This window comes from Accipiter gentilis, chromosome Z (genome assembly GCF_929443795.1).
Source record: "Accipiter gentilis chromosome Z, bAccGen1.1, whole genome shotgun sequence".
NCBI classification, from domain to species: Eukaryota; Metazoa; Chordata; class Aves; order Accipitriformes; family Accipitridae; genus Astur; species Astur gentilis.
This window is the reverse complement of record NC_064919.1, coordinates 68,185,232-68,200,088: the sequence shown is the minus strand read 5'-3', so window position 1 is coordinate 68,200,088 and position 14,857 is coordinate 68,185,232. Positions and strand designations below refer to the sequence as shown.

The 14,857-nt window shown below is 36.2% G+C and overlaps 1 protein-coding gene across 5 annotated transcripts in view; it reads left to right on the top strand.

Moving 5' to 3' along the window:
- The window catches only part of MAP3K1 (mitogen-activated protein kinase kinase kinase 1), a 63,189-nt gene extending 49,557 nt beyond the window's left edge, over positions 1 to 13,632 (top strand). For 3 of the 5 annotated variants that reach the window (XM_049795543.1, XM_049795546.1, XM_049795544.1), the window contains exons 11-20: positions 326 to 447; positions 1,505 to 1,596; positions 1,844 to 2,033; positions 2,360 to 3,638; positions 4,561 to 4,713; positions 6,092 to 6,254; positions 7,723 to 7,854; positions 8,849 to 8,991; positions 9,472 to 9,603; positions 10,941 to 13,632. In XM_049795543.1, the coding sequence (XP_049651500.1) occupies positions 326 to 447; positions 1,505 to 1,596; positions 1,844 to 2,033; positions 2,360 to 3,638; positions 4,561 to 4,713; positions 6,092 to 6,254; positions 7,723 to 7,854; positions 8,849 to 8,991; positions 9,472 to 9,603; positions 10,941 to 11,090 (2,556 nt within the window). In that variant the 3' untranslated portion in view covers positions 11,091 to 13,632. Of the gene's footprint in view, positions 1 to 325; positions 448 to 1,504; positions 1,597 to 1,843; positions 2,034 to 2,359; positions 3,639 to 4,560; positions 4,714 to 6,091; positions 6,255 to 7,722; positions 7,855 to 8,346; positions 8,992 to 9,471; positions 9,604 to 10,940 lie in introns of those variants that run through there. The other 2 variants (XR_007505102.1, XM_049795542.1) reach the window with 2 other exon arrangements.
- Positions 13,633 to 14,857: the final 1,225 nt, after the last annotated feature.

Genomic DNA, 14,857 nt, shown 5'->3' with positions numbered 1-14,857 from the left:
CGGCTTAACTTCTAACCATCATCTGAAAGCAGGATGAACAAAATCCTTGGCAAGAGTGGAATGGCATGGCTCCACTGGCCAAATATAAGGAAATGCTTGCTACAGTGCTACGTATTAACACTACTTCTATGACTAGGTTCTTTCCAATCTCAAAGAATACATGACTAATTCTAACAGTGATATGTAGTAAGCTATTTATGCTTTGAACATTTCACTGATGCTTTGAATGCGATTTATATAAAACTATTTACAACTCTCTAAAAAAAAAATTTTAAACATGTAGCTAATTTGATTTTGTATGTATTGCTTTCTTCCTTTCTCTTAGAAAACTTTAAGAGCCATGCTGGTATATACTCCCTGTCATACTTTAGCAGAGAGGGCTAAACTACAGCGACTTCTCAAGCCAGTTGTAGAGACGATATTAGTTAAATGTGCAGATGCCAACAGGTATGGTGTCTCATAAACTTCAGATTTATTTTGGATTGTTACTAAAATGTCTTGAAGCTTCATTTGTTGCTATTTATGTGGAACTAGGAGACCATTTATAGTTGGTAGCGAAATAAAATGTGTGGATCATAAGTATAAATTTATTGTGTTTTTTTAAAAGTCTAATTGCTACCAGCAAACTTGAAAGCTTGAAAGATGTGGGTTTTGAAGGCACTTGATTTGTATTTCTCCAACTCTTAGAGATCTTAAATGATACTCTGCTTTTACAAGGCCTTTTTCCCCCCCTCTTAAAATAAAGGAGCATGTTAGGTGCAGTCATCAGCTATCCCCTCCATCTCAGTTGATATTGCTTTAGTCTAATTCTCAGGACTCATCTTTAAGCAGTCAGCAAGTACCAATCATGTATGTTTCCTACTTCAATAAAAGCTGTTGTACATCTGTGCCATAAGGTGTTAATGTAACACTTCTACTTTTTATTTCACAGTGTGATGTTAGGAGATGGCTATTCTGAGTGAATTCCCTTGGCATTTCTGGCTTGAGTAGGACTTTTCTTCCCATCCCAAGCTACCCTGTTTGTTCTGCCAGACCAACCATTTCTTCATCTGTACTGTAAATTCGATGCAGAAGTCTACCAGCTTATTTTTTGTCTCTTTAGGTTTAGTTCCTAAGCAGCATTTCTTCTGAAACTGCAGCTAGAGATGCCTCAGCAATAGTCTAGCAATAGAATATCTAAAGTTAAAGGAAAAGTGAAATAGAACTGCTCCTTGTGTTGCTGAATTCCTGGATTTGGCCTGTTGTTGCAAGAGGATGAAGTCCTATTTGGGGTTTTGTTTATTTCTTAGTGATAGACATGACATTTCTGGAAGTATCCATGTAAAACATGTCACAACTATTGGTAGCTTACAGATAGAGGATTATAGAAATGTATTGGAATAAAGTGATATGAAATTTTCTACACACAATTTCAAGCTAATGATTATTGAAATATAATGATTAGAATGTTTTTCCTTGAAAGCATCTGCTAAAAGAGTTATTTTTTGGTTTTATTTTCTTACAGTCGAACAAGTCAACTTTCAGTCTCAACGCTATTGGAGATGTGTAAAGGCCAAGCAGGCGAGCTGGCAGTTGGGAGAGAAATACTTAAATCTGGTAATAGTAGCTCTTCATATATAATTGAATTATAATTACAAACAAATATACTGAAGTATTTTAAGTTTAATACAGGATTTATCCAATATTAGCATGGCAAAGGGAACAGTATTTCTCTTAGCAATTTGGGAGGGGGGTAATTTGGGCACGCAATGTGTATTCCTGTATGATACATTTCTGATCTTTATTTACATCAGAATTTAGATGGTGGACATACCTAATACTTATTTTACCATTTTTTTTATAGGGTCCATTGGCATTGGTGGTGTTGATTATGTCTTAAATTGTATTCTCGGAACCCAAACTGAATCTAGCAACTGGCAAGCACTACTGGGGCGACTTTGTCTAATAGACAGACTTCTGTTGGAATTTCCTGGTGAATTTTATCCCCACATTATCTGTGGAGATGTTTCACAGGCTGATACCATAGTAGACAGGTACTTGCTTACACTTTGTGACTATTAGTGTTTGTAGTTGAAAGTGGTGTTGGTGATTTCTTTAAAAAAAATAGTTGTTCTAATTCTGGTAAACGAGTAGTATATATTCATATGCAAAAGTGTGCTTGCTTTATCAAGTAAATGGTTGCCTTTTTTAAAAACTTTTGACCTGTGAATCAATTTTGAAGCAGCAGTGCAGCAATAAGTGTCCTTTCTACTGCAGAACTGACAGCTAAATACATTGTCTTGAAATGGCTTTCTTGGCACTAGTTACCTAGAGTATCTCAGTGTATAAAACATCTCTTTTTTTTTTTTTTTTTTTTTAGGTATAAGAAACTTCTCTCCCTCTTAACTTTCGCCTTGCAGTCAATTGACAATTCCCACTCAATGGTTGGTAAACTATCGCGGAGAGTATTTTTGAGCGCAGCAAGAATGGTGGCAAGAGTGCCCCATGTTTTTGTAAAGCTGTTAGAAATGTTGAGTGTGACAAGCTCAACTCATTATGCAAGGATGCGTCGACGTCTGATGGCAATAGCAGATGAAATGGAAATTGCAGAAGCCATCCAGCTAGGCATGGAAGAAATGCACTCTGGGGAATGTCAACATGAAGACTTTTTGCAGCTACCTGTACCAGATAACTCTCCAGAAGCTACAGAAAGTAATACTCCTAACAATACTGTCCAGTTATCAGGGAAAAGTGGGAAAGGTTTAAGTGACAAAAAACTGAGTGCCAGTCCAGAGGACTTTTCTGAGACACTGGCTGCCCTTGCTGTGGGACTTCCTGTTTCATCAGTAACCACTGAGCAACCAAAGCCAGCCATTCAAACAAAAGGAAAACCCCACAGTCAGTGTTTGAACTCTTCTCCCTCATCCAGTCATTCCCAGTCACTATTCCCAACGCTTCTGTCTCCTTCAAGCCCATCTGTACCAGCTGGAACTGTAACAGATGTCTCTAAACTCAGACCTCAGGGATTTGTTCCCTGCAAAATCCCCTCACCTTCTCCTCAAACACAGCGGAAACTTTCTCTGCAGTTTCAGAGAAACTGTTCTGAAAATAAAGAACCAGAGAAACTTTCTCCAGTTTTCACCCAAGCCAGGCCATTGCCATCCAGTCACATACACAGGCCAAAGCCATCACGACCCACCCCCAGTGATGTGAACAAGCAGGGAGAAACCTTAAAAACCAGTATGACACTTGACCTGAATGATATTTCGCAGTGTGACGGCAACAGTAGTAGTAGCAGCAGTGCAGTTATACCAAGTGAAGAGACAGTGTTCACACCAGTAGATGAAAAATGCCGATTGGATGTTAATGCAGAGCTCAATTCCAGTATTGAGGACCTGCTGGAGGCCTCTATGCCAACAAGTGATGGCACAGTTACATTCAAGTCTGAAGTTGCAGTTCTTTCTCCTGAGCGGGCAGAAAATGATGATACTTACAAAGATGATGTAAATCATAATCAAAAATGCAAGGAAAAGATGGAGGCTGAAGAGGAGGAAGCTTTGGCTATTGCTATGGCAATGTCAGCATCTCAAGATGCCCTGCCAATAATTCCCCAGCTACAGGTTGAAAATGGTGAAGATATCATAATCATTCAGCAGGATGTAAGTATACATATGAGAATTTAGCGTAAGTCTCAACTAAGGTTCACTGAATTTATAAAGCAGTGCTGTTATATTTCCAAAGTTATATAAAATGTAAAGATACCCAATACCCTGTCGCAGGAGTTGGAGTATAAACAGTCTGCCAGTTGAGGGTGCTGACAGAATCGTTCCATGGTTATTAACAAGCTTAGAGAAGGTATTTGGAAGAGAAACATCATGTCATGTACCAACTTTTAAAATGGCAAAGAAGGAAGTGTAAAAGTGGGGAAACCAGGAAATGAGGACAAAGGTTTTAAGCAGTAGAACTGTACTGAGTCTGTACCGATTTACTTTGAAGGCAATTGTACAAAACCAAACTAGTTTCTGAAAGAAAAGGCAGAGTTGTAAGAGATCTTGTTGTCAGCACATCTTGAGAGAGATGTGAGATACTTTAGAAGTCAGAAGAAAGATGCTTGTTTGCAAGTAGACAAAAGCACAATAAGAAAGAATAGAGAAAGGAGTATTTTATTTGTGGTCCTTTGCATGAGGTAACAACATGTGAAGCATAAAATGGGAGAAATAAATTAAGTAGAAAATAACATGATTTTGGTCGTGTTTACTATAGGTGCTAACTAAAACCTTAATTAGATGTGAGATCAGGAACAGGAAAAAAGGCTTGCTCCTGTTTGTGTCCTTAAATCTTGCCTTTCACCTTCAGCAAGTAACATAGAGGAGGCTCTCTGTTCTTGCATACAGTAGGAGTATGTGGATTATGGAATACACTGGTGTTCTGGTCCCAGCTGAAACATGTATAACATACAGTACAAAGAACTGTAAGGGAGAGGAGAAGCACATAAGCTTGGATATTTCATAACCTTCCAGAATGTCTACATTTTATATGCATGCTAGTAAACATGGAATTGATTTGGAATTCAATTTGCAGACACCAGAAACCCTCCCTGGACATACCAAAGCAAAACACCATTATAGAGAAGATGCAGAATGGCTTAAAGGTCAGCAAATTGGTCTTGGAGCTTTCTCTTCCTGTTATCAAGCTCAAGATGTAGGAACAGGGACATTAATGGCTGTAAAACAGGTAAATACTTCAAATACTTCACTTTCTTGAATATATTGTGCTTGTTCTTCAGTATTTCTTTGGAATATTAAATATAAAAGCTCTCTGTCCTCACAGACTTCTTGTATTCCTTGCTTCCTCTGTTCCCTGTCATGTGTTCTCACATAATACATAATAAAAAGTCTATATGTGCAGGGTATTAACATAACATTTTCAGGGTTTTTTCAGTTCTTAACATGAAAAAAAAACCCCAAACCTAACCTGTAAATTGTTTTTATATGCCCATTTTCTTTCATAGTTCTTCAAATGCATTTTTACTTTTATCACCTTCATAAAACAGTGACATTTAGGAATGGAGCCCAGATCTCTTGATTCCAATTTACTGCCCTCTTTGCAAGGTAGCTGTTAAAAGTAGTTTCCCCTTACTTGTCGAGACTTTTTTTCCTAAAACAGTTTAAGTGGAGGAAATGTAGTTTAATGCTTGTTTCCTCTGATCCAACAGCCAGCTTTGAGCCAAGTATTTTTAATATTGAAATTAACAGATACAGAAGTATGACTGAGAAAACAGGCTCAAATGCACATGCTTAAGATTTTTGAAGGTTCTAGATGTGAGTAAATCTTTCGGGCTTTAGGTGCCCTAGCTGGATCAGTGATACCAATACAGAGAAAATCTTAGTCCCCACATTTTCTTATTAATTCTAGAATGAACTTATACCTATGGAATTGAGCAATTTCAAAACATTTCATCAGGGAAAGAATACCCGTCATCAGCTGTTCTCCTCTGAAACTGTCTTCCTTGTGAAGGAGTAGGACTGTCCATGTAGTCCTTGAGGCTCCTCCTGGAGAGATGATACTGATGATTCTGAGGCCCAGGGGAAATTCTCTGCAGCATACCATTATCTGAGACTTACTATGGATCTGAGCTGGGGTTGGCTCCAGTTCCATTACAGGACTTCTGATCTGCTTTCCCTGTCCCCCAACCCCCATCAAATTTCTGGGATAAGATGTTTAGTTATGAAACAGATAGTATGGTTAAACTGTTAAAAATCTTACAGATAACAACACTGTCAGAATCCCATTTTAGGCCTTATCTTCTTTTCTTCAACATCTGAAAAAGAAAAAAAAAAATCCTAGTTTAAGCAGGAGAGTGAAGAGGGGAGTTTCCCTACTCCATACTGGGAGAGATTTTTGTTGGTATTTCCCCAGACGATCACTCTTAATTTTCTATGACTGTCTAACAGGGAGGTATGTTCTCAGCAGAAGGGGCTTGAGATACAAGAATACTTGCTATTTCCAGATGAAGAAAAGGGATGGAAAACCATCCATTCTTGTTACTGTACCAAAAGGGGGGTTATGGCACTGGTAATTATGTGAGTCTGAATAACATATTTCAAAACAGGTGACATATGTCAGGAACACATCATCTGAGCAAGAAGAGGTAGTTGAAGCACTAAGAGAAGAAATAAGGATGATGAGTCATCTGAACCATCCTAACATTATTCGAATGTTGGGTGCTACATGTGAGAAGAGCAACTATAACCTCTTTATTGAATGGATGGCAGGTAAACAATTACTGTGCCAAAGAAAATGGAAGTATCAGTTGTGTCTTGAACTATGTAGTTTCATACTGCATTTTGCATCACTTCAGTTTGCAAATTTGTGTTTTCATTCCTGTTGGTAACCAGTATAAAGGTCTACTTACAGAACAGTTTAAGTGGTCATATTCTTACTGGTGCATTCTTTTTTTTTTTTTATTTGGAATTTTCCATACCTAATCTGTCATACAGTTAAAGCAGTTGGAAGTCCTGAATAAAAATTCCTACTACTTTTTCCTCAATTTCTGAATCTAATCAAGGAGTTAGAAACTTGAGACAGGCACTTCACTTTAAGTTATTATTAAAAATAACTTTGCTAGAAAATTTGGAATACCTGTCACTTGTTTTTGTCCCAAGCATTTTCATAAAAGTTGTGCGAGGTGACGTGCAAAGGCAATTAAGAACTTAAAATAAATGTCTAATAGTAGGTAGTAAGCAGCATACTTCAGGAAAAACATCTTCAAATCCTAAATGTGTTGAGTGGTAATTTAGTAACAAATAGTGAAATCTTTTCATTATACTATACAGCAGGGACAAGAAAGTCTATATCTTTTTTTTAAGAAGGAGCTTTATTAATTTTATGAACGGGATTATATGTTGTTGCCATCCAGTTATCAAGACTAGATTTGATGTTTTATACATTCTTATTTCTTATAAAAGAAAGCATTGCAACTTAACTTACATTCTTTGGCAGAAACTGCTTAGCAATACCAGAGTGCTAACAAGCAAAGCCCAAGTATGTTATTACAAGCAGTAGTGTAGAAAATATTTTCTCAAAACTAAGGGTGTTTTAACTTTATTTAACTATAATTTTTCTGAAACAATATTATTTAGGTAATGAAATGTCAGGAATTGTCTTTACCTCATTCAAGCCCAGGTTATATTAGAATACTTTGAAAGGCACAACGGAAATCCAAAATCTTGAGGATCTATATACCAGCTGTGGAAAACAGAGGAAGACACTCCTTTTCCTTGCTTGTCTACTTGCTTCTATATATTGGTACTTGGATGGTAACAAAAGTAAATTGAGATCCTCAGAGGGAATGCTTACTGGAGGCTGCATGTATTCTTTTGCCCCAAAGCAAGCTAGTGTTCTGCTGCTTAAATGTTAATGTGAAATGTGGATAAATATATGTATTTTTTTTCAGCAACAGTACTTTGTACACTAAGGTATTTGTACATTCTTTTAAGGAAGTATAAAATTAGGAGGAAGCATGAAGAGAATGTCTTTAATGTGTACAGTTCTAGGTAGAAAGTAATTAAGTAACCAGGTATATTACTTTTTGCCTATGAAACTTTGTAATGTTTGGGGGGGTGGGGTGGAATCTAGTTATAAATTAGGAATACCAACACCAAGTTCCAATTTTAGGAGGCAGTGCTGCATTCTACTAATACAAAATATAAGTGTTGATAAAATACATTTTTTATCTTCTAGGGGGTTCAGTTGCTCATTTGTTAAGTAAATATGGAGCCTTCAAAGAATCAGTTATTATTAATTACACAGAACAACTACTACGTGGCCTTTCTTACCTCCATGAGAATCAGATAATCCATAGAGATGTTAAAGGTGAGAATTACGTAGAATGTCTTTTAAAAAGGAATGTTCAGAAAGCAGCATCTATTTTGCCTTGAGACTTCTTGCTTCTCTCAAATACCATCTCAAGAGTGGTATTTCTATTGGGTTTGATCATTCTTAAGAACTTCTAATTACTGAAATTAATCAGAATGTTCATATCCAGTGCTTGGGGATGTTTGCTACCTATGCCAATAGTTTAGAAAAATTGTTTTTCTCAATTGGTTCAAATAAAATATGAAGTTGCCATATAGCTTTAAAGATTGCTAGTTAAATTAATGTAAATATTTACACTGAAATAATACTAAAATCTGTGAGCAAGCCAAGATAAAAGAGGTCAGGTTTCTAATGTATAGGAGTATTGTGATGAGTTTTCTTCCTTCATCCTAGTTGAACATAAATACAGTGGTACGGTGTTTGAGCAAAATGTGGACTTCATTGGGAAATACCAGTCTTAATAAACTTTTCCCTTTAATGTCACTATAGCTGTCCATGAACTGGAGAGATATCCAGATAAGTAGCAATATAGCAATTGCAAATATTTGTCTTTAATATTTCTTCTTAAAATAGGAGAACTTTCAATTACTCTGTAACTCACTCCAAGACAACTCAGAGTTGCTTAAGGGTGAAGTAAGTTTAAATTTCACAGGGACCTGCAGGCAATGAAAACCTCCAGGGTTTTAGGTCACCATTTTCTTTCATTTTTCCATCTCCAGGCATTGTTCCAGAATCCTGTGTTTGCCCTACTTTGAAAGTTTGATTGCTTCTCTGTATCTCTGACAGCCTCAAGCTGTGTGCAGTATCATTCAGGCATAACACAAAAGTGACATTATTAGACTTTGTCCTTGATTTTTTAGATTTCTGTTATACTGAGGGGGGGAACATCAACCTATTTATAGTTTCAAAATGGAGTGAGGAAGAGTGTCTGTTCATCCTTTTGCCTTTAATAGAAAGCCAGCTAGCAGTAATTTTATTATGCTGTTGACAGGTGCCAATTTGCTAATTGACAGCACAGGTCATAGATTAAGAATTGCTGATTTTGGAGCTGCAGCCAGGTTGGCATCAAAAGGAACTGGTGCTGGGGAGTTTCAGGGACAGTTGTTGGGAACTATTGCATTTATGGCACCGGAGGTAAGAAACCCATTTTGGAAGTTACTTCAAAAAGTTTGTTTGAACTCTTTAAGTTAATTCATACAGCCAAAATCCAGAAAATTGCTGTAAATGCTTGAAATATATTTTAAATGTACTTGTTCTAAAGAATAGGAATGATTCCAACATGATGATAATGACATTTCTTTCTCGCTGCCAAAGTTGGTTTAGGTAGTTTGTTACATGTTTTATCTATCATAAGTATTGCTACTAAGGCCCAAATGACCATTTGGTCCAAAGCTACTATTGCAAGGTACCTTGCTTTGCCCCTCGATCAGGCATTTTATTTACTAGCTCTCTACAGCTGTATAAATCTTATGGCATTCACACCACTGATCACTCTCTCAACCTGAAATGTTAATCAGAATGCATTTGGTTGATGATACTTTTTGCATCTAAATTACTTAGAATTAAGAGACTTTGAAGTGGATAATCTGAGCTTTGGTCTGTCTGTCTCTTCAGGTTCTGAGAGGTCAGCAATATGGTAGGAGCTGTGATGTGTGGAGCGTTGGCTGTGTTGTTATAGAAATGGCTTGTGCTAAACCTCCCTGGAATGCAGAGAAACACTCCAATCATCTTGCTCTGATATTTAAGGTGAGGTGCTTTGTTGCTACCAATATGCTACAAAAGACTAATTTCATATACAGCAATGTGAATTTTAGAAAAGTATACAAGTAGTAGGGGTTGTTGCAATAGCTCTTCTTTATATTGGAGCTGTTAGTACAAAATCAATACTGCTATCAACATAATTATACTTGCTTGTTAAAAAAACCCAAACAGCTACCAACACAATAATATGCAGAAAAAGCTCTTTTGTAAGATATAGATACTTAGTGTAAAAGGCAAAAAAATGTGGGAATACTGTTGATCTTGATTCTAGGCAGAAGGCTGAGATTTGAACTCTTTCTTACAATCCTGTAAAATACGGGAGCAAAGGAAGTTTTTCTACCATAAAACATTTATGTGTGTATTCATATCTCAGAGTGGGGAATGTCCTTTGGTAAAAACCTGATGTTCAATGTTCAGATTTTGCTGAAAGATATTTACCATTATGCCATGCTATATATAAATATTGCCCCTCCCTTCTCTAGGTCATCCATTTAGGCATTCATGTTTCTTACTAAATTCAATCAGGTATATTTAATTCTAAAAGTTCAATTGAACTGTAGGCATGAATGAAGAAAATACTGCCACAAGTGAAGAAAGTGATTATTAGCATTTTCACTAGCATCAGTGAAGAAAGTGTTTCCACTAAACAGAACTAGAACAGCAGTATTCAAATATGTTGTAATTAAGTACAAATCACTTGTGATAAGAGATGTAATTGTCTTGATTCTGTGTCTGTGAACCTGATGGTGCTACTCTAGTGTTCTCAGTCACCTCACTTAACCTGATCTAGAGAAGATCAAAATTAATTTGGTGGGGATTGATCTGTGTCTATCTGAGAAAGATTGCCCTTTGGGGTGGTAGCAGAAATACAGCAAAGAAAATGCAAGAGAGCATACCCAGCTTAACGTATCATAACGTAACACCACTCAGCTTAATATATCTCCATGTTGGCTTATGCCAGTTAACAGTGATGGCAACTAGTAGACTAAAGAATACCCATATGTACGGCATAAGAGCTTTTCTTGTGGCTTGCTCAGCAGATGGTCACTGCAGAATCTTGCTGTAAGAAGAAAATTTAAAGAAAAGTGCAAGGAGAGAGGCAGACTGTGAAAAGCAATAGGTATAAGGGCAACTTAAGACCCATTTTATAATATGGAAGCAGTAATGTAATCTTCAAACTGCAGTAGGAAATATGCTAAGTGGAGAAAAGCTCATAAATATAACTCATGGCCTGAAAATGATCAACTTGTGGAAGGGTTTTTGGGTAGGAGAGGGGACTTAAGAATCACTGACTTCTAAAAAGTTATTTTCCCTTTGTTCAGATTGCTAGTGCAACTACTGCTCCATCAATCCCTACACATCTGTCTCCTGGCTTGAAAGATGTGACTCTTCGATGTTTAGAACTTCAACCTCAGGACAGACCCCCATCAAGGGAGCTGCTGAAACACCCAGTCTTCCGTACTACGTGGTAGCTACTTATGTATAAGGCTGATATACTGAAGAAGATGCTACTGAATATACCATAACTGTCTTGCAGTGCAGTTAAGCACAGCAAATTGTATTGTTCTGCTGGCCTTAATGATAGATACATCAAGGACTTAAGGCCAGTGGAGGACCCTACCTAAGTATGTGATTGACAAATCGAGATCTTTACCTAAGCTCAGTATGCAACATTTCACAATTTGTGCAGAGATTAGTAAACTGTGCCTTTTCAAACATCTGGCTCTATGTGAACACAAAAGCATTTTTCCTTAAATCTGCATGATTATTTAGCAGATAAGTGATTTTTATTTTATTTGGAGCACTTTTTCAGCAATATTAGGAGCTGAGGGGCTCAGGATCTATTTTAATATAGCATTCACTGTTCCATTTCACATCATGTAGATGAAAGCAGAGGATTCTGCAATTAGTTTTCAGCACTGGTTAAAAGGAAGTTCTGTATCTGTCCATTTTAATTACATAAAGTTCTCTGAGTAACAAATCCAAACGTTGATGGATACTTTAAAAAAACATTTTGCCTTCCTTAAAGTAAGAGCAGGCAGTTGTGGTTCACTGCATTTACTGCTGGCCATGTAATTTCTTTTGAAATTAAAGGGTTTTTTCATTGTATTTTTAACTTTCAGGGAAAGGTGATCTTTTAAAATAGTCTTTAGAAAAAGATGCAATAAGTGTCATGGAACATCTTGCTGACACAAGAGTTTTAAAAACAGATTTGCTGGAAATCTGGAAAAAAAATGCTATCTTCAACAAAGCAGTGTTGAAGGCTCTGATAGTATAGGTTATTTAAAAAAAAAAAAAAAACAAAAAAAAAAAAAAACCCACATTAAAACCAAGATTGTTCTGCAAAGAACAACTTAGTCTGAATCATGCTAAAAGTTGGTGAGCCTTCTTTTCTTATAGCAGTTTCTTCTGGGAAATTGTGTAGAGAAGTTTCATGTCAAAGGCCCCAGCTCCCATTAAAGTTTATGGGAGACTTCATCTTTATACTTCAGCGGGAGCAGGTGCCAACTATGAGCAAATCTCATTTTTTGTGTAACAAAACTGAGGTCATATTCTCTACTGATAATAACTTTCACATGCTGTTTTCCTTCTGCCATACATCATCTATTTACTGTAGCCATTAGTGATAATTTAATTTGAAAATGCTAAAAATATTACCATAAGAAAGGTATTTATTTTAACAAGAAACAAACTTGGACTTGAAAAGCAAGATAAAGTATAATGTGAAGTAAAGCTTCACCTGTAGTGCAAAACTTGTGTTTTTTAGCAGGTGTGTTTTTTTAAAACAGGTTTTTAAATTTATTTTAAAGGCAGGTTATTAGATTCTGATGCATGTAATTCTGAAGGAAAATGGCAGCTTTTCTTTTGCTTTTTTAAGAGGGGATCTTTTTAAATCAAATATTGATTGTGTTTAATCTATTTGGAAAAAAATACTGTTCATGTTTTAACTCTTCAGAAGCCAGTTGGATTGTTGGACTGAAATAGAATTGGTTATTTTCAAAGACTCAGGACAAACTAAATAAGCTATAGTACGTTAAAAATGTACAATACAAATTGGAAGTAAAACATCTTAAAGATAAGTTTACAGGAATGATAGTGCTCATACTAATATAAAAAAAAAGCAGTGTCATTAGTTGTGAATGTGTTTCTTTTGGAAATTTTACATTCCTTTGTTTTGGAAGACTGGCAGACTTTGAAGAGTTAAAATAATACCGAAATGTGAAGTTTGGTAGCTCTAACTGTTTTGTACTTGACTTTTTTTTTTTTTTTTTTTTTTACCACTTAGAATTTCTCGTTCTAGTAAGATTGTTTCCAAGTCTTTCTTATGTGCAAGCTTTAAAGGATGCACTCTTGCCAATTCATGTACTGGAAGATCAGTTGTCAGATTAATACTGTTACTGGTGGAAATGCAAACTGTATAAACTGATGAACCTCAGCTAATCAGTATTACTTTGTAGATCACCATGCCTACCACATTTCAAACTTAAACTGCCTCTAGGTGTCCAAATGCGTGCGTTTGCGTTTCCCTCAGCTTGCTGGTAATTGTGGTGTTTTTAAAATGCAGATGTGATGTAATATTCTTATTTTCTTTGGATCAAAGCTGGACTGAAAATTGTATTGTGTAATTATTTTTTTTGTGTTCTTAATGTTATTTGGTACTTAAGTTGTAAATAACGTCTACTGCTGTTTATTCCAGTTTCTACTACCTCAGGTGTCCTATAGAGTTTCTTCTACCAAAGTTCACTTTCACAATGAAATTATATTTGCTATGTGACTGATTCCTAAGACTTCCAGGGCTTAAGGGCTAACTTCTATTAGCACCTTACTGTGCAAGCAAATTTTACAGAAATCTCTGGGTTAAGAAATTTGGCTTCATTGTATCCTTTGTTATTTTAAATATATCAAGATATTTTAATTAAAAGTTTTTACCCCATTGAACCAATTTTATATAGTATAATTTGTACCTATTTTGGTGTTTTTTGTCTTTATAGTAAATAAAAGTTTTTGAACAAATTTTGTCCTTTGCTTATTGTAGTGTGAACACGTTCAGTTTACTGATGTAACATTTTTTTAGACTTCACTGTTTCTACATGATTTCATATGCAACACTCAATATATCAAGACTTAGTTTCTAATATTGAAAGACACATATGAATGAGTAGTGGCTGATACATGTATATCTTAAGTGTATCAGTAAAGAACGCTTAGATAAAGGGAAGCAACAAACACTAAATTTTTCTTAATAATAAAGGTAGGAACTTCTCTCACAACAATATATCTGTCAACCTCACTTGCTTATGCCCTCGGATCAAATATTAAATGTCTAAATTTTGCAGTAGTGCAAATGTAACTATTAATTACCAAGCCAGATGAGCCGATTTGGTTAGATCAGTTCTGGAGGCATAGAGGTGTACCTTGGAAGTTAATCTGCTATTTTTTGAGTGAAATGATTCTGTTGCTTGTGATTTAAAGTAGCAAACATAAGCCTTTCCTTATTCAGGCAATCTGAATAGGTATTGCAAAGATAGGGCTTGTTTCAGTTGCTTGTTTTTCTCCCATGTTTTTAAAATTTTAAAAATTAGTCTATTTTTTGATAGTTGAAAATTAAGTTCAAGTGTTCTGTAGCCTTTTTTGTAACTACTAAATTCTACATTTTGAAGGATCGTTCTCTTCATAGTCTCCATTAATTGAGTTTCTGCAAATAGAGACAAACATCAATTCACCAGCAAAAATTGGCAGCAGAAATCTTCAGATAAATTCTAATATCCGATTTTTAAATACAGAAGAATGTACTACCTGAAATGTTAAGAAGTAAAATATATGACAGGGATTAAATAAAAGATAAATTTAGTCTAATGTATCTTCTTTATTTAATTTACTATAGAATTTTGTATTGGTTTGCATGGTAAGGTTTTGGTAGCGGGGGGGCTACAGGGGTGGTTTCTGTGAGAAGCTGCTGGAAGCTTCCCCTGTGTCCGACAGAGCCAATGCCAGCCGGCTCCAAGATGGACCTGCCACTGGCCATGGCCAAGACAATCAACGATAGTGGTAGTGCCTCTGTGATAACATATTTAAGACGGGGGAAAAAAGTTATTGCACAACAGAAACTGCAGCTGGAGAGAGGAGTTGAGAACATGTGAGAGGAACAACCCTGCAGACCCCCAGGTCAGTGAAGAAGGAGGGGGAGGAGATGCTCCAGGCGCCAGAGCAGAGATTCCCCTGCAGCCCGTGGGGAAGA